This window comes from Taudactylus pleione, unplaced genomic scaffold, assembly GCF_031769625.1.
Source record: "Taudactylus pleione unplaced genomic scaffold, aTauple2 ptg000019l, whole genome shotgun sequence".
Lineage (NCBI taxonomy): Eukaryota > Metazoa > Chordata > Amphibia > Anura > Myobatrachidae > Taudactylus > Taudactylus pleione.
The window spans coordinates 8,096,842-8,120,442 of NW_028284421.1; the positions used below are offsets into that span (position 1 = coordinate 8,096,842).

The window sequence follows — 23,601 nt, forward strand, 5'->3', positions numbered from 1 at the left end:
GATTGACAGCACACCCCTTTGGTGGGCGTGCCGGGGGCGTGCCTCCCAGACGGGGGCGTTCCCAAGGGAACGCCTAGAGTCAGAAGCCGGCCCACTGACATCACTAGTGATGTCAGTGGGAGTGATTTTGGCTCTGATAGAGCCAAAATCACTCCGGGCCTTGCGGTTGAGAAACTCAACCGCAGGCTCTGGCTCGCAGTGGCGATGGTCGCGATGGTCAAGACCATCGCGGCCATCAACCTGCACGCTCGTATAGGCTGTGGGTGGTGACCCACAGCTATACGAGCGTCCAGGAGGACGCTCCATAATTATGGAGGACGGCCCTCATTCAGAGCGTGCGCTCTGCTCAGAGCGTCCGGCTCTGAATGAGGGCCCAAGTTCCTTAATGGCCGGTTCAGAGCAACTTGCTTCTGCTGCGCAAGTGGCCACCCCTATACGGAATGAATGTGTGCAATAGGCTGCTACATCCAACCCTAAGAATACTAAGCATCGCTTAAACACTGCAGAAAACTGAAATCTTGTAAGCAGTGAGCCATCTGCATGCACCAACCAATGCCTGCCATCCCTGGGACGTACTGTTGAGTAATTTTCTGCTAGGGCTACTGGGCACACTTCTCTTACAACTTGAGCTGGAACCATCACCCATTTCCCCTTACATAGCTGGTCTGTTTCTGACATATGAATTTTGCACAGAAGGGCCTTAGCTTTTGCACCACATTTTTACCTAGTAGACCAGACTGCACAGATTGCTTAGAGGCGGCTACCAGCTCACAAACCCTAAATGCCCCAAAGAAGGCCATAGAAAATGCTGTTTGAAACAGCATTGTTTCAAACTCGCTAGAAACTACTTTGGGTAAGCAACTGATTAAATCCTTAAGCAAGTCCAGGTCAATGGGGCGTCTCTTATCCTCCTTCACCCCTTCCAATTTAGCCAAACCCTTCATAGCTTTGGCAATTAAAAATTATATTCGTGGGATCATTTCTCCCATACATCTTTGAAAAATATGAAATCCCCGCTAATGCCGTAGCAGTAGACGCCCTAGATCGACCCTGTTTGTAACACCCCCATACAAATGCACTTAAGCTCTGGGCCTGATTCAGACCCGCTCGCGAGCACTATGCGCTCACAAGCGGGTAGATGTTGGCCCAGTGTGCATGCGCACGACGGAGCAGGCTCCGTCATGCGCATGCGCGAGACCCGGATAGCGACGGGCAAACCGTTGCTCCGGGTCTCGTACCAAAGGGGGCGTGCTGTCGATGTTGAGTGACAGCACGCCCCATTTGGTGGGCGGGCCAGGGGTGTGGCTGCCCAGAAGGAGGCGTTCCAATGGGAATGCCTACCGTCTGGGGCCGGACTCACTGACATCACAAGTGATGTCAGTGGGAGTGCTTTCGGCTCTGTTAGAGCCGAAAGCCATCTTGGGCTTGCGGCAACGAGACTCTACCACAAGGGTCTCATCGCAAGCCCGATGGTCATGATGGTCTTGACCATTGCGACCATTTTCCTGGTCACCCACAGCTATGCGAGTGGCCAAGAGGCCGCTCTAAAAAAACAGAAGGCCGGCCCTGATTCAGAGCGAGCGCTCTGTCAGAGTATCCGGCTCTGAATCAGGCCCTCTGTTCGCAGGTCTTACCTTCGCATAAGCTAGAAACCCGAAATTGCTCCCAATCTTTCCACGCATTGGAATAGACCGGTCTCATGGACGACGCCAACGCCATGGCAGCTAATCCTTCTAACCCGTCTTGATAATCTGCCAGACAGAGGAAGGGCATTTTAAACCTTGGAGATTCGCCTTAGGTGCGAGCACTCTGAATTGTAACCACTGGAAACGTGAAAGCGCGTCGGCGATGCAATTGTCTACTCCCGGGACATGCTTCACCTGAAAAAGACATTTGCCTCCAAACACTTAAGCACTAAATGATGAAGAGACGCAACGCCAAAGGTAATTGAGCTCTCTGATTATTGATAGCTTGCATCACTCCTAAGTTATCGCACCAGAACACAATGTTCCCATTGCGAAGTTGCTGCGCCCATAGTTCAACCACAACTACTATTAGAAAACGCTCCTATAGCAGTAGGTTTGCGGTCAAACCTGAAGAATGCCAAACTTGAGGCCACTGTTCCGCACACAACACTCGCCATCTAGGTAAGCGCCGAAACCCACCGAACCTGAAGCATCTGTAAACAGCTGCAAGCAGGGGCTGTCTGTGGGCCGACTCAACCAACTCCTAACCCCATTAAAATCCCTTAAGAATGACAACCACATGGTCAGATCATCCTTAATTTCCCTAGATAATCTAAGTTTATGAGCAGTGAGCCTGGCTGTAGCCCTAGCTTTCTACAGAAAACCTTTCCAACCGGTATTACCCTGCATGCAAAATGCATTAAACCTAAAAGGGATTGAACCTCCCTAAGTTCAATCTTGTTACCTGATAAAGCCCCGCTTATCTGGTCCGTTAATCGCTGTACCTTATCCATTGGTAAATGGCAGCACCCCACCACTGTATCAATTTTGATACCCAAGTAAGATACACAGGGTGCGGGACCCTCCGTCTTATTCTGAGCAATGGGTACTCCTAAAACCTTTAACAGCGCCTTTATTGAAAACAATGTTTTCTTACATGCCTCATTATCCCGAGATCCACCCACTAAAAAGTCGTCTAAATAATGTGTGACCCCAGTGTGACCTGTACCAGCTTGCACACACCATTGTAAAGAGGTACTAAACCTTTCAAAGAAAGCACATGATATTGCACAACCCATGGGTAAACAACGATCTATATAATATTGGCCTTTAAACCTGAAGGATTCCAGGTGTAAAGGCAACAGGCGAAAAGCCGATTCAATGTCGACCTTAGCCAACATGGCCCCTGAACCAAAACTTCTGACTAATGCCAAAGCTTCCTCAAAGGACTGATACCTTACACTGGCAATCTGAGGGTCAATGGCTTCATTTACTGAAGTACCTGCTGGGTAAGAAAGATGTTGTATTAAACAAAACGTGCCTTGAGTCTTTTTTGGTACAACACCCAAGGGCGGGATGCACACATTTTGTAGAGGTGGGCTGTTAAACGGCCCGACCATCCTACCTAATTTAAGCTCAACATCTAGCTTAGCCTGCAGCTCCTCAGGAAAATCCCTGGCGGAACGAAGGTTGCGCAAAGCAATGGCAAACACAGGTCTGTAAACAGGAATTCTAAAGCCCACGGTAAAGCCCTCCCTAAGAATTTCGGCATCTAGCTTATTTGGGTACCACCCCAACCATTTTGCCAACTGCGATAACTGCACTGGGGAGCTCTACTTAACTCATTCACGAGATTATGTCACCGAGGGAGTTGTTGCTGCCGTTCCTCTCTGGCATTTCTTGGCAGAATGCCCCCCCCCACAATTGGAACTAAGGTGTCGAAAACGGCAGCTCGCCCCCCGATCGCATTGGCCCCCATTGAAAGCAAAACATTTCCCTTTTTGAAAAGTGTTTTGCTTCGCTCTAGCTGCTTTTTTACTAACAGTTACCTCCGGTCCCACCTTCCTCTGGTGAGTGACTTCCAACCATACCTCTACGTCTTTAAATCCTAAAGACATAATGGTATGCCCATCCTGCTTCTTACGAAACTCTTCGTCGTAAGATCGCCATATATTGCCCCTAGATTTTACGTACATACCATGTACTAAATGTATGTATTTTAAAATGTTCAAATATGTAGCCTAGATTCCGCATAGCATGCCCCAAATACCAGCATACCATTCAGCCACTTATTGTAGCATCTATAGGCCTCTTCCGCTATGCCACCTGATGCCTTTGCTGCTGACAAACCTTTTCTTCCTTCCTCCGTAATTTTGAACATGTCCACAAAACGTCCTTTAGCTATCCTTTCTTTTACGCTCCTGCGCAAACCCCTCGTGATCGCTGTATTCGTGCAATGTACTAAATCGCTGCTACTACTGTGTTGACTAACTGTCTGCGAAGCACGCTTGCTGGACCCGCTCTTATTCGATCCCTTAAAATGTTTTTCTAAAATTTTCATAATTTTCCGCGGCCTCTTAGGTGAGCCCGAGGAAGAACTACTGTCGCTGGTATAAGAGCTAGTGTGATCTGATGTCTGTGTGATGGCACCATACTCACCGGCACTAGATGTACCAGCCACTGGCTCCTCGTCTTCTCACCACCTGCATCGGATATGGCCATTGACAATGATGACCCAGCCTCCGTCCCTGCAACTGAGGATGGAACAGGAGGAGCAGCTGCTGGCAAAATAACAGGAGAAGGGGTTGGTGTGGCTTGGACCTGTAATGCTGAAGCTTGATCCCGAACGACGTTCGGGGTAGGAGCTGCATTAGCACCGGTTATTGAAGCACTCAATTGCGATTGCGCGGGTAAATTATATAGAGAAAAGCTCCACGTTTGCGGGGACCAATATGGGAAAAAACCCATGCCAGCTGGATTAAATCCGCTTGCTGACGACTGCATATTTTGAGGGGTAAATGGCAGAAGGGAAAGGTGGGGTTGGTAACATTAGATGCTTGGGCATTAAAACCGTGCGCAAATGGAAAAGCGGAATAAAAAGAGGGGGGGACACCTAACCCACTTAAGCCAAGGTGCGTGTGGGGGGGCCGAAGCAGAAGATGATGCCGGTGACTCAGAAAAAAGCAACGGCAATGCAGGGGGCGGTGCAGAATTTACAGGTTCAGCTACAATGGACAGGCAAGTCTCATCTTCACTAGGTGTGCTGGAACCACTGGCAGAATCTATGTGTAATGCAGGCAGGAGAGGCTGTGCATGGTCTTGAGAAAAATTTTGAACCTGCTGCTGAAATGCTTGTGTGCTGCAACAGGGGGTATCCATATTGCTGTAATGTATGTCCTGCTGAACCTGCACTGCATGGGGAATTATGGCAGTGAGGTTGGCTGCAGGGGAGATGGAGGGCAATTGAAAGAGAGGTGTAGAAACCTGCACCAAGTCTCTGTCAACACTAGCTGACTCATGAGAGACCTGGCCAGCAGGGAAACCTAAAATGGGCACGAGGGGCGTGGCCAAAATGGCTGCCTCTGCTATACCAATGGCGGCCATACGCCACCTTTTGCGGTCCCGGCCAGAGCCCACCCAGGCCGGGGAGGCATCGTGGGAGCTGGAAGGGGGAGAGCAGATGACTGCACTGCTCGCTGCGGGACCCGGTAGTGCATGCGCGGCGGGAGTGACAGAGCCTCCCGCCAGAAGAGCCGCAAGCACCACAGGGAGGGACAATGGAGCCGGCCGCTTGTCCGTGCTGGCTGGTCCTGTGACCAGCTCAGCCATGGCAGGTGCCGTCAGTGCACTCACGGCAGCAGCGCAGGAGCCTGCAGCCGCAGGCGCCGGAGCTGTGACAAGGGGGGGGGGCGGGGCATGTCTCATAGATGAGCACCGGGCTGGCAGGGGCTGCTGAACTGCCAAGGAAGGCTGGGGGAGCTGCCCAGTAGGAGAAACATGTCTGCGGACCACAGAATTGGCTGAGAGGGGGTGGGAGAATTCTGCCAAGCGGCTGTTGGGGGAGCAGAGCGCTGCTCTCTAGACATGACAGGAAAGAGGAGAGTGGAAGGAATGAATAAATCAAATTGAAATGAAATAAGAGAAATATAAGAATAAAGATAAGCAGACAAAACTATTTTAATAACAAACAAACAAAAATGGCAGCTGCTCAATCAATCTAGCAGTACTAATCAGGTGCATGAAAGGGAGGGGTCATACTAAGTAGAAAAAGAATGGGGATTTAACCCCCTATTGTACCTCAGCACACTGAATAATACCTGCAACAATATATGAAGACTATATGGTCATAGAAATTCAGAGATATTAGTTGCATGCATTTGCAAATACATTGGAGGCTGCTAGGCCACATCACGGCTTCTCTGTTACTAGCAGTCACTAACACTAAGGGGTTCACATCCAGGGCGCAGTGCACCCCAAAAAACGTCCAGCCCAGGACCCCCCCAGGGCATCACACGGAAATGGAAAAAGAGTGACAGTGCAGTGTAAAGTATAGATGTGTGCGAGTAATCATTAAGTGTGGAATGAGAGGTTAAAATATATGTGCGAAAAAATACATGAATAATAAACAAACATAAAAGGTGATGTGAAAAGCAACTATGTGTATTAAGTGGTGATGCCCTGAGGAGGCCCAGCCAGACCAGTCCCGGGGGCCCTATGCCCAAACGCTCACCCCATTCCACACTTAGGGCCTGATTCAGAGCCGGACGCTATTTGCGGATGCTCGTTCTGAAAAAGGGGCCGGATATTTAAATTAAGCACTCGCTCTTTGCGGTCTGTTGACGCCTCTATGTCTGAACGAGCGAACGAAACATGCACTCGCTATATTGAAAAAAAACGCCCCCTGGCCGCTCGCATCATACGTCATCTCCGCTATTTATTTGATTAATCGAGTACATCGAAAGGCGTCTGAACTGCTCGCTATTCTTGTGGTAGCATTTTCCTACCGCAATCATGCGAGCAGTTCAGACTAAAAGACAACCAAGTGACGTGGTCAATGACGCTGCTTTGTTAATTATGCACACCCTTAAAACGTCCGTTTTGACCATTTGGCACGCCTGCGTTCGGATCTCCACTCCCCGTTTTCAAGCACCTTCCCCTGTTACCACCCCCAAACGCCTCATCCTGTCACTCAAATTAGCAGGCATTCGCTATTTTGCGAGCACACGATTTCCGACCGCACTGACTGGTTCGCGCATGCGTATTACGACCCATACGCATGCGCAGATGTGCGAACATCACTCGGAGCGAACGAGCGGCCGCTTACGAGCGGCTCTGAATCAGGCCCTTAATGTTTGGTCAAACAAGTAACTTTTCACCCTGGCAAAACCCTGTTGCACTGCAGGTGGGGCAGATTTAAAATGCGCAGAGAGATTTAGATTTGGGAACTGACGTACCAGGGGAGCAGCAGGTGGAGCAACTGGTCCCCCTGCTGAAAAATGTTTTAAAAGTTACACCACAAATGACCTGTGTATTTTCGGGGAATCTAGATCACTGCTCCTCTGCCTGCAGCACCACCTATATCCAGCTCCTCCCCAGCAGGCTCGGGCTATGAGCTGTGCACACATCCCTCTGCCTGGGTGCAGCACTGGAACATGGAAGCTTAGAAAGAAAATTCTGCTTCTATACTGTGAATAATATCCTCTCCCAGGATCCGCTCAGAGGGGGCTGTAGGCTGTACCCTCCTCCGCAGCACCACATATACGCGGCTCTCTAGAACCACCCTTACCCAGCTCTTCAGCAACCTATAATCGGATCCCTAGAACCATTTATACTAAGAGGATTGATGAGGAACATGTTAAAGAACATATGGGGTGCGGGTTAATAGCTTAGCGGATAACATATAGATGGGGATGTAGCACAATAAAGAACATTAGGAGACATGGGGGAGGGGATGTGCATGTATGTAAATAGCATGTAGATGGGGTACCACAATACAGAGTATATGGGTGGTTGAGGAGCACAAAACAGAACATATAGAGGAGAACACGACAGACACAGGCACATACAAAATATGGGAGGATGAGATAACACAATATATATTAAGATTGCAATAGTAATATTAAAGCAATCTAAATATATATAAACCCCAAAACATGTTAAAGAGAGGGTAAAATTCTGACATGTCAATTAACCTTTCTGCCTACAGACTCCATTTCTCTTCTGTATAAGATGTTTTGAGGGGAATGGGTATGTAATGCCGGTTGTCGGGATGCCTCCTGTCAAAATACCAACAGCCGCATCCCGATGGTTGGTATCCCAACAGGATTTGGGTAAGTATACTTCCCCTCCCCCCTTCTCCCCCTAACCCTTCCTTCTTGTACCCTAACCCTCCCCACCCCGCACCCTACATGCCTAAACCTTACCCTTCCCCCTTAGTACCTAACCCTATCCCCTCCCAGTGGTGCCTAGCCCTAACCCTCCCCCCTAGGGGTGCGTAACACTAACTTACCCCCCAAAACCTAACCCCGTTACGCTGCCTAAACCTAACACTCCCCCCCGTGGCTAAGGCTAAGGGCGCTCCGGACTTACCTCATTCGGGCTGGCGTCCTTCTGGATTCCGGTGTCAGGATAAGATAGGCGTTGGTATTTCGATGCCTATCTTAAGTCCAATGATAGACTTTCAGTGTCGGAATTCTTACCAGTGGCATGCCGTCCACTGGTCTGATAACTACATTTTGAGGTTTATATATTTAGATAGACAGCAGGCTATTTCCGTGCATGAAGTATATGGCACTTATTTTTCCATCTTCATTCCCCCTTTTGTCAAAAGCTTGCTACATCTCTGGATTTGAGAACGTGTCCAAGCTCAAGTCTAAATTGCAGTCCAAAAATAAAGCTTCCAACATTTGTGGGCTACATGCAAAAGTGCCAGTATTTATCTTACATAAAAAAATAAAATGTATTTGAACCCCTTGAAACATGGGACCTGATTCATTACCAATCGCAACTGTGATTGCAATAGCGATTAATTATGCACACAGTTATTATTATTATTATTATTATCCTTTATTTATATGGCACCACAAGTGTTCCGCACACAGTTCACTGCGATAGTATTAGGGACCCCCGTGTTTTGGTTTTGGATCTGGATCTCCACTGGTTTTGGATCTGGATTGGTTTTGCCAAAACCACACCTCCGTGTTTTGTTTTTCGGTTTTGGTTTTGGGTTTGGATTTTTTCTTAAAAAATCATAAAAATTGCTAAAATCACATAAAATGGGCCTGTTTTTGTTCCTATAGTATTATTAACCTCAATAAAAAAAATGTCCACTCGTTTCCAGTCAATTTTGACCAGCTCACAATATTGATTTTTTCATCTAGTTAAGGACCAAAAGGTTGCATCCAGCTAGCTAGCTCAAAACTGAGTGATTAAATACAGTTGAGGACTGTGCAAAGATGATGGTTGGGGTACCCATTGAGGATTGAAGAATTGATAGTTGATAATTGATGCAGTCACTGAAGGAGGTATTGATAGTTGAAAATTGGTGCAGCCACTGGCTGAAGTAAGAAGAGTTGATACTTGATAATTGGTGCAGCTACTGGCTGAAGTAAGAATTGAGAGTTGATAGCTAATTGTTGATGCAGCCTCCAGGCTGAGTAGTACTGGAATACAGCGCTATGATTAGGAACCAGTCCTGCAACAGCCTTGAGAGCTGGAACTCTTGGCAAGTTGCGGCCGTTACAGCCTTGAGGGGTGGTGAGGAGTGACGACAGGTGGCCTTTGGGCCGTGAAGCAGGATACAGCCTTTAGTCCGTGTAGCAGCTGTGAGGGCTGAGAACCCTTGGCTGAATGTCACTGTTGTGCGACTTGTGCCGCCGGGTTGACACAAGCAGTAGTTGGTTCAGAATTTTCTTTAAAAAAATTGAAAGGGGCATGCAGGAGATGCTGTCTGTGACCATTACAATTTCTGAACATTCATAAACCATAACATTAAAAATGTCAGGCAGCAATGCCCCAAACCGCACAAAATGGAAAGGAAAAAGGTGCAAGATGGAATTTTCCTTGGGCCCTCCCACCCACCCTTATGTTGTATATATGAAACAGGACATTCACAGTTTAACAAACCAATCACTTCAGCGACAGGGACTGCCACTTGTGGCTGAAATTATTGGTTTGTTTGGACACCCCATAAAACAAGCTGCCAATGCACAGTGGACATTGGCGGTAATGTTCCCATACACAAACTGGCTTTACAACATAGGTAAGATCAGATGTCATCATCGTCATTCACATCAGTGTGTACATTCCTGGCAGCAGCAGAAACTGAAGGAGGAGAAGAAGCCATGACACGTTCCGCTTGAGCTGACAATTTTTATTCACCAACAACTCTTTTCAGATCTTTGGAAAGAAAGACACAAGGTATGACTTAAACCTAGGATCAAGTATGGTTGCCAAAATATAGTGATTTAATTTCAAGAGATTGACGACCCTTGGATCCTGGCGAAGCAAGTGAAGGGCTTGATCTACCACTCTGACATACCTAGTGGAATCACTCTGTTTCAGCTCCTCCTTCAGTTTCTTCAGCTGCTTTTGCAAAAGTCTGATTAGGGGAATGACCTGACTCAAGCTGGCAGTATCTGAACTAACTTCACATGTGACAAGTTCAAAGGATTTGAGAACCTTACACAACACGGAAATTATTCTCCACTGCGCGTGACTAAGCTGCATTCCCGCTCCTCTCCCTATGTCATAAGCCATAGAGTAGCCTTGGATGGCCTTTTGGTGCTTCTTCATCCGCTGAAGCATATAGAGGGTAGAATTCCACATAGTTATTACCTCTTGCTTCAGCTGATGACAAGGCAAATTCAACAGTTCTTGCTGGTTCTGTAATCTTTGTCGAAAATGTCCAGAAATCTTATGGGCCACCGAGAGCATCTCCTGCATGCCCCTGTCATTTTAAAAAAAAAAATTGCACCACCAAATGAATTGTGTGAGCAAAACATGGAATGTGTTCGAGTTCGCCCACATGTAATTCTCGCACAATATTGCTGGCATTGTCAGAAATCACAAATCCTGAGGAGAGTCCAAGTGGGGTAAGCCATTTTGCAATGATTTTCCTGAGTTTTTCTAAGAGGTTCTCAGCAGTATGCCTCCTAGTGAAACCGGTGATACACAGAGTAGCCTGCTTCTGAATGAGCTGGCATTTGTTACATGCTGCTGCTGCTGTTTGCACTGTTGGAGGCAATACACTCACCCAGTGGGCTGTCACAGTCACATAATCTTTATTTTGCCCTGTCCCAAGTGTCCACATATCTGTGGTTAAGTGGACAGTGGGCACAATGGCATTTCGGAGGACATTAATAAGTTTTTTTTTAATGTCCTTGAACAGATTGGGAATTGCTATTCTAGCGAAGTGGAATCAAGAAGGGACATGGTAGCGGGGACACAGGACCACCATTAACTGTCTAAAACCCACTGAATTAATGGCATATACTGGTTGCACATCTAATATCAGCATAGCTGTTATGGCATCAGTAATCCGCTGTGCAATTGGGTGTTTGCTGCCATACTTTGCGGCAAATGCAAAGGATTGTTTGACAGTTACTTGTTTCGTTGAACTACTAAAAGTAGTCTTCTTGCTGGCCCCTGTCTGGGATGAAGATCCACTGATGCAACAGCAGCAGCAGGCATAGCACTCAAGGAGCCTTCTGAGGAACAACTGATATGAGAGAAGTCAGTCCTTATGAAATTGGATGCAGGACTACTTCTGATCATGAATGAGGATTTTGATGATGATGCAGATGTTGGTGGTGGAGATTGCAGGCGCTTGGATCCAGATAGAAGGGAGCAGCTAGGTGACACTGGACTGATTGTTGTTCGGTTTTTTGTCCCCAAATTTTCAATACCCTTTCCAATTTGATGAATGTGCTGCAAGTGACCTAACAGGGAGGAGGTTCCAAGATGGTTAAGGTCCTTACCTCTACTCACTGTTACATGGCAACAGTTACAAATGGCTGGCAAAGGTTGTCCGGATTTGGGTGGAAATTATTCCACACATGAGATGTAGATTTTTTGGTCCTTTGCCCAGGCAGGCCAACAATGGGATTTTTCCCACCATGGGCAACAACTGTTGCCTGATTTACAGTTTTTGAACAAACATCCTCGGCATCAACATCCTCATCATCAACATCCTCATCATCCTTGTTATCACCAACTACATAAATATCCTCCTCATCCGCCTCATGCAATTCCACTGAAGCATCCTTGATTTCTACATCAGCGTGTTGACTTGTCATAGGCAAACGCAGGGGGGTTTCCGTCTGCCTGGAAACCCCCCTCCCCAGACCACACCATTGCCACAATAGAAATAGTAATATAATAGAATTTTACTAGTGTTGCATGTTCTTGGAATGGAGCCCACATCTAAAGTAAAAACATTCAGGGCCTGATTCAGAGCCGGACGCTCTGAACGAGCGCCCGCTCTGAATCAGGGCGTGTTTTTTTTTTTTCCGTCCGGCCTTTTGGACGCTCGCATAGCTGTGGGTTACCACCCACAGCTTATGCGAGTGTCCATGATGATGGTCGCGATGGTCAAGACCATCGCGGCCATCGGGCTTGCGACGAGACCCTGCGGTAGGGTCTCGGTGACCACAAGCCCTGGAGTGATATTGGCTCTATCAGAGCCAAAATCACTCCCACTGACATCACTAGTGATGTCAGTGGGGCCGGACCCAGACGGTAGGCGTTCCCATGGGAACGCCTCCGTCTGGCAGCCACACCCCCGGCACAACCACCAAAGGGGGCGTGCTGTCACTCACCATCGACAGCACGCCCCCTTTGGTGCGAGACCCATAACGACGGCTACCCCGTCGTTATTCGGGTCTCGGGCATGCGCACGACGGAGCTCCCTCCGTCGTGCGCATGCGCACTAGGGCAATCACCGCTCGTGAGCGGGTCTGAATCAGGCCCTCAGCTCAGGCAGGATGGACCAACTACCGCATCTAATGGCTTACTGTGATCACTGGTCCTGTATATGCTGGAATTATAACACACAATACCCTTTGTATGATGCATATTAAAGCTGGTTAAGTTCTAATTCTACCATCTTCATGGACTGGCCACACTCACTCTAAAATCGAGCATTTGGAAACCCCCCTCTAGAAATCCTGTGTTTTTCACTGCTTGTGCTACCCATTCCCATATTTTCAGAGAGCACACAAATGGTATTAGAAAGGTCAGGCTCACACATGGCAACCGCGGACACACTTCTCCTCGGGGATCTGTGACTTTTCCGAGACAATTTTTTTTTTTTTTTACCTATTCTACAATCAGAAGGGCTTAAATCATTACAACTAGAATTACCAGATATAAATAAAGGCCAAGGCCTTATCCTTTCCTTGCCACTTTGTGAGGTGAATGGCATAGAGTAAAAGTAGATTTTTTTGCATGGCCTGACTTAAGCCCTGGTACATCGGGCTTCATAGATGATGTCATTATGACAGCTGCCGGCAGCTACAAGACTGGTATGTGGATTCTGCTCTCCTGTCATGTGACTGTCCTCAATACTCACTGCGGTCTTACAGCAGTGTCACCAAATAATTATAGAAGTAATTATAGCACAGCAACCAACCACACACACAATTTTTTTTTTTTTACATTGGGGGAAGCACCCCTGAATGAGGCAGCAGCCCCATGATAAATGAGACACAGACAGCACAGCATCCCTGTGCACCTACGTTTCTGATAAGTGTGGCTAACATGCCCACACAAAAAATATTTTTTTCTTTTTTTTTCACACTGGGGGTGAAGATTTATTTTTTTCACACTGGGGGGGAAGCACCCCTGAACAAGACAGCAGCCCCTTGATAAATGAGACACAGGCAGCATAGCACCCCTGCGCACCTACATTGCTGATAAGTGTGGCTAACACGAACACACAAAAAATTGTTTTTATTTGTTTTTACACTGGGGGTGAAGAGCACCCCTGAAAGAGACAGCAGCCCCTTAATAAAGGACACAGGCAACACCCCTAGTGCAGCTACATTGTGGATAAGTGCAGATTGTTAACATGCACACACACACAGGAAAAAAATATTTTAATATTTTTGGGGCATTTGGGGGGGAGGGGGAGAAGACCCCTGAATTAGGCAGCACCCTTTCATAAATGACACAGGCAACACACCTGCACACCTACGTTGCTGATAATAAGTGTGGCTAACGCACACACAGAAATAAAAAAAATATATATATTGTTTTTTCACACTGGGGATGAAGAGCACCCCTGATGGACAGAGCAACCCCTGGACAACACCGCAGAACAGCCAGCCAGGAAGCCCCTATGGACAACAGCCAACCAGCCCCTATGAACTACATCCAGCCAGTCCCTATGGACAGGACAACAGCCAGCCAGCCCCTATATGGATTATAGACAACAGCCAGCCAGCCCTATGGACAGGACAACCTCACAACAACCAGCCAGCCCCTATATGGACAACAGCCATCCCCTATGGACATTAAGCAGCCAGCCCCTGAGAGACAACACAACTGTAGCCAGCCCCTATGCACAGCAGCACAGCACAGCTCCCAGCTCCCTCCCTCTTCACTCTCCACAGCCGGAATGAAAAATGGCGGTGATTGCGGTACCTTTTATACAATCCAAAACCCACGAGAATCCGACAGCGGGATGATGACATTTTGAGATCTGAGTCAAGCAGGAAAACCCAAGTCGGCTCGGATCTGACTCGGATCCCCTAAGTTCGGGTGGGTTCGGATCTCTGAGATCCGAACCTGCTCATCTCTAGATAGTTTGCTAATCCGCAGCACCACATAAGGATGCCCATTTTACCTTACACACATCTGTAATGTTTAGCAAGACTGCAAAACCATCAGTAACATCGCAGCCTCACACACACACTTGCACAAGCTCTGACCTTACTCAGGAATTGCTAACCTCGTCATCCGCTATGAGTACTCAAGTTGCGTAAGGCATCGCAGTGGATAATTTATGCACGCACATGCAACGGCATTCCAATGCACTGGCATGCCTGCTTTTCAACGACTATCCCGTCACCTCCCCCGAATGGCACTTCCTGTCAATCACTCTACAATGGGTCTGCATAGTCACTGCGATCGCAGTCCCGATTGCAGTGGCTGGTTCGCACACGCACACTGCAATACATACGCATGTGCAGTACGCAACAATTGGCCTATTGCGTGTGTAATCGCAGTTGCGATCAGTAATGAATCAGGCCCATGGTTTGTTCAGGTGCAAAGTTACTTGTTATTTTTTTGGTTTGCTCTCAACTCAGAAACAGCTCCCTTCTGTAGTTTAAAGCAGAAGTATATTCAAATGACAAAAGTGCAACGACAAACTATACTATCATAGTTATAAAAAAAGTGTCTTCCTTAAACATGTCATATGGACAAGAGGAAAACCTTACTGTGATATACTGTAACAACACACCGGAAAATAATGCCTAGAATAAAACAAACAAAAAAAAAGAGTATGAACTGAAAGTCCTTAAATACAGGATTCTGCATAGCCAGCACCCTCTTAATAGATAAGGGGAAACTTAATTGATGCAGAAATGCAGTTTTCTGAGGATTTTCTGCAAAAATGGCTTAATACATTGGCACTTATTGTCTTGTAGTCTTAAAAAATTAAATTGTGTGTCTTATTTTAGGGTGTGAAGGGCCTAAAATGGAGTCAAATAAAAACTGCTCCCATTGACAGAGCTGGACTAGTGCTCTATGCTGCCCTGTGCTGGAACCGCCCCAAACCCATGACGTCATATGTCACACCTGCTCTAGGAAGTAGAACACTGCCCGGAAGGTCCTAAGGTTACCTTGAACAGCTCCTCAGGCTTCAGGTTGCCTGCAGTCTGTAGAGCTTGGATGCTCCAGGTGGCTCTGCAGGAGTGCAGTGCATGTACTGTAGGTGCAGTATGACAGCAACCGTGCTGCCCCAATGGCCCTGTACCCTGTGCGACGGTACCTCTTGCACACCCCTAGTTATTGACACTTGATTAAGTTCTAATTCTTTTCACTGCACAATTATATTTGCTTAAAAATAGACACCATACGGCGTGATGTCCAGAGATGAGTAGCCTACTGTATTTTCTTAAAATTTTGCATCCTAGTCATATCTCAGATGCAGCAAAAAGCCACTCGCAGTGTACCGTAGATGCTAGGCAGTGACTTTAAGTGCACAGGAATTGTTTTTACACACGTACAAAGTCACAGATGATGCACAACAGAACTTGGAGTGGGGAAAAGCATGCGGCTGCTAGCATCAGAGCTCTTTTTACACAGATTCACACTCAGAGGTATAAATGTACAAAGCCCCAGTGGTCTGTGTATGCTAGCAATTTAGTTTTGTCACTTCTAGTTGTTCTATTTCAGCACAAAAGACGCTCAGTGCGGCTGAGATGCCCGGGACCTGGCATGGCAAGAAGGGGCTATTTAGTGCGACTGAAGCCACAATATAAAAGGACAGATCTGTACATTTTCTTTGAATATTAATGAATTGAGGAAAATAATATGAAGAGAATGGTAGCACAGTAAGGAACATTGCAGTCTCTCAGCACTGATGCCTTGAGTCTGATTCTGATCAGAGCCCTAACTGTGTAGAGTTTTTATGTACTCCTGGAGTTTGCAAGGGTTTTTTCCTGGTGCCCCCAAAAACATATTGGTAGGTTAATTGGCTGCTGTCTAAAATGAAGCCTATTTTCTGTATGTCATAAGGACTGTACTACCCACTTTGAGAACCACTGCTGTAGACAATCCGACCTCTACATCATTTAACTCTTGGCTTTTAGCATAGGGAGTGATTTTTATACAGTATAACTTATTTACCAAGGTCTTAACATTTTTGTTCTCTACTAGGATTTTATTTTTACTACTTGTACTTTGAAAGTTATCAAATAACAAACTAATGCATGTTTAACAAACAATAAATCTTTTACAGAATCGACTATATATATAGCTGCTGGAACTATAGGAGGAGTTGTTACTTTGGTTGGCATTTTATTACTGATTATATTTTGCATCAAGACTAAAGGTGAGATTATAAATTTCTAAAACAATTTGTATATTATATGGACAAATCACCAGTCAGGTGTTTTCTTTTTTTCTCTTTAGGAAAACAGATGAAAACAAATCAGAGGTGAAGTATAATTTATTTGTATATATAAAGCTGGATAAATTGTTAGGTTAAGTATATAGAAATATTAAAATAGATTTGTGATCTAATCAGTAGAAAACAACTGTGAAGTATAGGGGAAGGGCCCTAGACTGCACACCCTAACTACAAGTAATGAGAGGTGCTACAATACTGAGACTTTTAGTTCATACACAGACATATAGAATATGCACTATACAAACATTACTATACAAAATTCTAATACATTTTGCATAAAATAAAATTATTTTTTTTTGCATAATTTTGGCCAAAGTTATCGGCTTACCCACCAAGTCCAGGTAACCTCATTATTGGGTAAATCCCTAACATTCAAAGGGTTCAAGTCCTGGGTGTGGGACACCTCCAGCCAGCCCAACCAAACCACCCCAAGGCACCACATTAGTGAAAGAAGGCAAGTGATGTGTTAAAGAGTATTAGATAAGTGAAAGCAGCTACTTTGTGTTAAAGTGCCTACACACATAGCGATGTGCTCACAATCCCACGATGTGTACGATTTCCCCCTGAACTCACCCCGGGAGCTCCCCGTCAGTTGTGGGCACAGTTTGGTCTGAAAAAGCTGCCAATTTGACACACGATCTATCGTGCCTCCTAAACTATCCAGTGCATCGTGACTTGAGAGTGTCAGATCTGCCCTACAGCACGGCAGATCTGAAGATGCGATGCGCGACCTGCGGGGACGCGCATCACATCTTGATTGTGAGTGGGGACTCACAATTTGGACATATTTTACACAATCTGTCGTTCCGATGTGTCGTAATCAGCCAAATCGGGTAAAATATTGCCATGTGTGTAGGCACCTTTAGGGCTCTATTTATTAACATTATTTTTACTGCAATAAAGTGAAAAAGGGTGTTTTCACACCCTTTTCACATTATTTTAGTTTCACCTAAAGTTACTACAGGGCAATTGGAGTAGAATTCCTAAAATTCTACTCCAACCCCTAAGTATCACTTATTTTTAGTAAGCAGATCGTATTTCCCATAATTGTAATGGGAAATGTGATCCGACCAGAGTTACTAAAAATAAATTGTAAAAAAATACCGGAGAAAGCCCTGTGATAATAACGCCATCTAATAATGCGACCCGGAGGTGGCGTTATCCAGGGTCTCCCCCTGTTACCAGACTCCTGCCCTGCTCTAACAGGGAGAGCACAGCCTGAAGCCGGCCCCAGTAATCAGCTGTGTGGTCTAAACAGACCACACGCTGATACAGTGTAAAAAAAAGTAAAAAAAAAATTAACTTACTTGACTCCAGGGACCGGTGGTCGGGGCTCCGGTGATGTCTCCCCTCCGGTCAGCTGGTCTCCCATGCTGCACTGCGGCCCGGTCATCAGGTGATCGGGTCCCAGTGCAGTATGGGATATCACCTGACCGGAGGACATGGAAGACATCACCGGAACCTGGATCATGCAGGTAAGTGTAATTAAGGGAGAGCGGGGGTCGGGGGGGGAGGGGGGTCACGGGGGGATCTGTGATCGTGGGAGGCAGGGCTTAACAACAGGGGCGAGGCTTAGCGCTGGGGGGTAGCAGCGACGGATGGTTGGCGCATGCGAGGGGCACTAGTCACTGTATTTTTTTGCGAAAATACCGTGACTAGTGTGCGGATGGGATTCGCAGGGACAGAGCTTTCTCACAAGCTCTGTCCCTGCAAGGGATTTGTAGTAAATCCCTGTGATATTGCCTGAATTCGCAATGTCAATTCAGTCGGTAATATCACACTACAATCTGCATTACAAATGCGGATTGTAGTAAAAAAGCCCTTAGAGTGTTACAGGGTTAAGAAATAAATGTGTGAAAGATGTTACATGAACAAACAGAAAAAGTGATATAAAGTACTAAAATAGGTGTTATATAGTGATGCTCTGAAGGGGCAAAGCCAAAACAGCTCAGGGGGGGCACATGCCCCCAAACCCCCTCCTAACAACTGACTATCTACATATATTAAGGTCTTACCTGTTATTGTGCCTTGTTCAGTGTGCAGTTAGCAAATGCTAAGGTCCCTACTTGAAAACAAACAGTGGCAGGTAGGGGGTGCTAATCTAGGCTGAAGGATTCTCTTTGCCTTCAAATGTATATACATATACATAATATAGAGGAGGGGCCCTAGACTGCACACCCTGATGGTTTGTGTACAAGTCCAATGGTGGGTGGACTGTACAGAGCAAGTCTTGTGAGTCTGAATGCAGTGCCCCCAAATCACAGCATGACTGTCTTGCTGCAGCCACATCGGGGTGGGACGGGTAGCACCGCCTGCATTTTACAGAAAATAGGGGTGTGTCTGCCCTATTTTCTAGGAGTACTGAGGCCAGTGTTTTCTGACGCAGATTTATTGGCCTAACCAGAGCCGTAACTAGACTTGTTGGTGCCCTGTGCCATAAAGAGCATTGGTGCCCCCCTCATTTTTCAAAGGGACATAATGCACCCAAAAAAAGGGGAATGGCCTCATGGGGAAGGGCCAGGGAAAAGATAGGAGAGGTCAGGAGATGCTGGGGATGAAATAAGAGGAAGCTACAAGTGAGAATGATAATAAACAGAAATTTGACAGGCCCAAACAGCGCCCCCTGACCTGTGGTGCCCTGAGCGATAGCACCGGCCGCACTACCCTAGCTACGGCCCTGGGCCTAACAAGGGGGCAGGACGTGGCCATTTTGAGTCAGCATAGGCTTACTCAGAAAGCCAATTCAGAAAACATTGATGGACGCAATGTTGATCCGATCCTGCATTTTCGGACATCAAATCTGACATGCCGGCAGGAGGTATCTTTATCCTTCAGATGCTTCCTGCAGGTATTAGCATTTTTTTGTACAGCGGCTGCGTCCAAAGATGCACCTGCTGTGCAAATGCGTAGAACTCTAAATCAGGCCTTGTGTGCAGCACATGCAAAAACAAAATTGCAAAAGGACTACATCATTGATAATCTTAATATACCAGGGTAAAATAGCATCAAACCTTGATTTTTAGCATGAAATCGCCATACACTGGTCATATATGTTTTTATCATTCATTTTGCAGTCCTCCAAACGCTGTAGACCTTCCAGATGATTATGAATGTAAGTTTTCACATTTAAGAAATTCTACTTGCACAAGGTACAGTATACAACATCAGTTTATGGACCTATTTAGCTTTTCCCAAAGATGAGAATTCATTAGTTCAATATTTTGAATAAATTCATATTCTGAAAGTTTTAATCTGTCCTGGACACCTTCACCTCAGGTTTGCTATGTATTACTTTTGCCTATGCAATGTAATATCAGGGATCCCAGGCAAACATGAGAGGAATGTTCACACAATCTAATAGTTAACACCGGAAGATAGATTAAAGGGAATGGTAACCACAGTGATCCAAAAATAAGGATAAATAAATTAATAATAAATAACACCCTTTTAGGGAAACGAGCCATGATATATACTGTATACCAATAATCTATCTACAAAGTAAATAACAGTTAATAGATAATACAGGCTCTGAAGCCTATGCTAGATCAATTACAGATGGGGACAAATAAAGGCAGTTGCAGGGCACGAGGGGGGGGGGGGCGGTTAACTTTAGGCACTAACGGTTAGGGTTAGTGTGCGGGGTGGAGACGGTTAGGGCTAGGCTACAACAAAGAGTTAGGGGGGAAGGGGGAGGGTCAGTGCTGTAACTAGGGTATGTGGAGCCCAGGGCAAGTTGAAAAAAAGGAGCCCCCTCTTATGTGCGCGTGCCAAAGATTGGGCGTGGCCACATGCCACAAGAGGCGTGGTCACTGGATAATTGGGCGTGTCAACATGACACACACCCCTTTCTCATCACTCTGGGAACATTCCTTTCCATTCCATATGCACCTTAATGCAGTGCCCCTTATACAGTCCCAACTATGCTGCGCCCACAGTAGTGGTCCCCCGTATGCAGACAATCAGTAGTGCCTCTTATACAGTACCCCCCAGTATGAAATGCCCCCAGTAGTGGTCCCCCTTATGCAGGGCCCCATTAGTGCCCCTCACACAGTATCCCAGTAGTGGTCCCCCATATGCAGGTCCCGAGTAGTGCCCCTTATACTGTGTCCCCAGTAGTGTTCCCCCTTATGAAGGCCCCCATTAGTGCCCCATATACAGTGCCCCCCAGGACTGGTCCCCCTTATGCAGGCTCCCAGTAGTGGTCCCTCTTATGCAGGCCCCCATTAGTGCCCCTTATACAGTGCCCCCAGTTGTGGTCCCCCTTATGCAGACCCCTATCAGTGCCCAGTGCCCCCAGTAGTGATCCTCCTTATGCAGGCCCCCATTAGTGCCCCTTACACAGTGCACCTCCAGTTGTGGTCCACCTTATGCAGGCCCCCATTAGTGCCCTTACACAGTGCCATTAGTAGTGATCCCCCTTATGCAGGCCCCCATTAGTGCCCCTTACACAGTGCCACCCCAGTAGTGGTCCCCCTTATGCAGGCCCCCATAAGTGCCCCTTACACAGTGCCCCCCAGTAGTGGTCCCCCTTATGCAGGCCCCCATAAGTGCCCAGTGCCCTCAGTAGTGATCCCCCTTATGCAGGCCCCATTAGTGCCCCTTACACAGTGCACCCCCCAGTAGTGGTCCCCCTTATGCAGGCCCCCTGTATTGATCACACACAGACACATACAGCCCGGCTATGGCAGTGGGCACAACAGCCAATGAGAGTCTGCCTGTCTCTCATTGGCTGCTGAAACACACACATCGCCGCCGGGTAGTGCCGGCGGCGATGTGTGTGTAAATGTGTAGTGCAGACCACACTCACTACGATCTGCACTACACTAGCTGACTAGGACGGACCTGTACCAAAGCCAGCACTGCACCCCCCTCCCCGCGCGCCGCCGGTCCCACGGTTACCAGGGCACGAGCCCCAGTGGCCCTGCCCTAGTTACGCCACGGCGGGATACCAACCATCGGGATGTCGCTGTTGGTATTCTGATAGGAGGCATCCCGACAGCCGCCATTACATACTCATTCCCATTGAATATATGTGTGATATGCAAACATAGATCACTTATTGTTGGAAGGGCAAAAACAGACAAGCCCAACAATACAGTAGGTGTTGTTACCTAAAAATGTTGTTTTACACATGAATGGGATTTTAAAAATTACTAATAATTTTGACCTTTGCAAACCCATCAAAAAGCAGTTTTAACAAAATCCCTACTTTTTAAAAAAAAATGTATGTTATTCACCTATAATCTTTGTTCCTGTAGGTATGCCCTATGCAGTGAGTGAAAGAAAGCAGGAGAATCCAGAGACTATGTACTCACTTGCGCAATCACCAAAGCTAACAACAGAATATTCAGAAGTGGAGCTCAAACATATGGCTAAACCTGGTGCTGAATATTCAGAAATCAGCCTAAAACCACTGACAGTAGACAGCGCAGAGTATTCTGAAATTGATCTCAAGTCAGGGGACAGTAATGCTGGTGCCATTTACTCTATGGTGAATAAGATCTATAAATAGTAAGTGGCAAACTCTTCTTGCAAGGATCAACAAAGTGGATTTAGCATCCTACATAAAACTACATTGGTGTCTTTAAAACAGATAATGAAAATAACATATTTCCTCTTCCCAAAGCAAAGTGTCAGGGACTACCTTGACTTAAACCCACTAACGGCTGACACCTTTCTCCAGCAATGTACAGTAAAACAACAAACGTAACTCATAGCAACTGTACAATTGTAAAAAAAAGACAAGGAGACAATTACGGCAAATTTAAAACTTTTCTTTTGTTAAAAACTGTTTTCTTTACTAAATACACTGAAGTGCCAAAAGTTACAAGATAGATGCTTAGTATCGTGTAGGACCTTCTCTAGCCAGGGGAAGTGCAGAAACTTGACATGGCATCGATTCCACAAGTGGACAGAAGACCTCTGTAGAGATGTTGACCAATGCCTTTTGGATTGCTTCCCACAGCTCCCTGATATTTGTAGGTGCAGGATGTTGGGCGCGAATGGAGCTCTCCACCACGTCCCATAAATGCTTGATTGGGTTCATGTCGGGCGAAAGTGATGACCACACCATTCGTCAGAACTCTATGAATGCTCCTCAAGCCAATTCTAGGCAACTTGGGGCCGATGACATGGTGTATTATCCTATTGGCATATTCCTTCATTGTGGGGCGTACATGAAGGTCTGCAAATGGTCATCAAGCAATGCAATGTAGCAGTTAATGGTCAATGACATGTTCAGGCGGACTAGCGGATACAACCCATACACAGTGCCTTTTTGACACAATGGCCTCATGGGTTCTGCACCACATCCGAACCCTACCATCAGCCTGAAACAACTGGAACTATGACTTATCGGACCACGTCACATGTTGCCAGTCCTTTAGGGTCCAATTAGTGATACCACAAGCCCAGGTGAGGTTATGTGTCTAGTGTCATAGTGTTAACAGGGGCACTCTGTGTGTCTTCTGCTCCCATATCCTATGGAAGCTAAAGAATTATGCACTGACCTGCTGGTTATGTGTTTGGTACCTCCTGCATTGAATGTGGATGTGGCCTATGTTGCTTGTCTTTTACCACAAGTAGTTCTGACCAGATACCACTGGCAATGATCATTAAGCACCCATGGTCGGCCACTGCGCTATCCACGGTGGGTTGTAATGCATTCCATTAGGTATTCTTGGTACAAAGGTGACAACGTAGATCAATAGAGGATGTTGAATGTCTGCACAACTTCAGAAATGGAATGTCCCATCCATTGGCCACCCACTATCATGCTCTAATAATTCACGCTGTCTTACCATGAGCAGCCTAGCCAGTGTTCAGACTGACTCATGAAATGTCAGATTACAAATTTTGCAGGTCTGGGCATTTCCAAAATGTCACAGAATGGTGATGCCACCTACCATTACCATTACCTTTCTTATTGCTATTCCATGACTTTTGGCACTTCACTGTATTGTAATCCAATTAAAAATCAAATCTATAATAAAATGACTG

General features: G+C 46.4%; 1 protein-coding gene across 3 annotated transcripts in view; it reads left to right on the forward strand.

The window, feature by feature from the left end:
* LOC148540318 (uncharacterized) overlaps positions 1–23,601 on the forward strand; it is a 99,352-nt gene that overhangs the window by 70,623 nt on the left and 5,128 nt on the right. For 2 of the 3 annotated variants that reach the window (XM_088443223.1, XM_088443233.1), the window contains 4 exons: positions 16,432–16,524; positions 16,605–16,629; positions 19,677–19,714; positions 21,861–22,113. In XM_088443223.1, coding sequence (XP_088299349.1) covers positions 16,432–16,524; positions 16,605–16,629; positions 19,677–19,714; positions 21,861–22,113 — 409 coding nt within the window. Of the gene's footprint in view, positions 1–16,431; positions 16,525–16,604; positions 16,630–19,676; positions 19,715–21,860; positions 22,115–23,601 lie in introns of those variants that run through there. The other variant, XM_088443241.1, reaches the window with a different exon arrangement.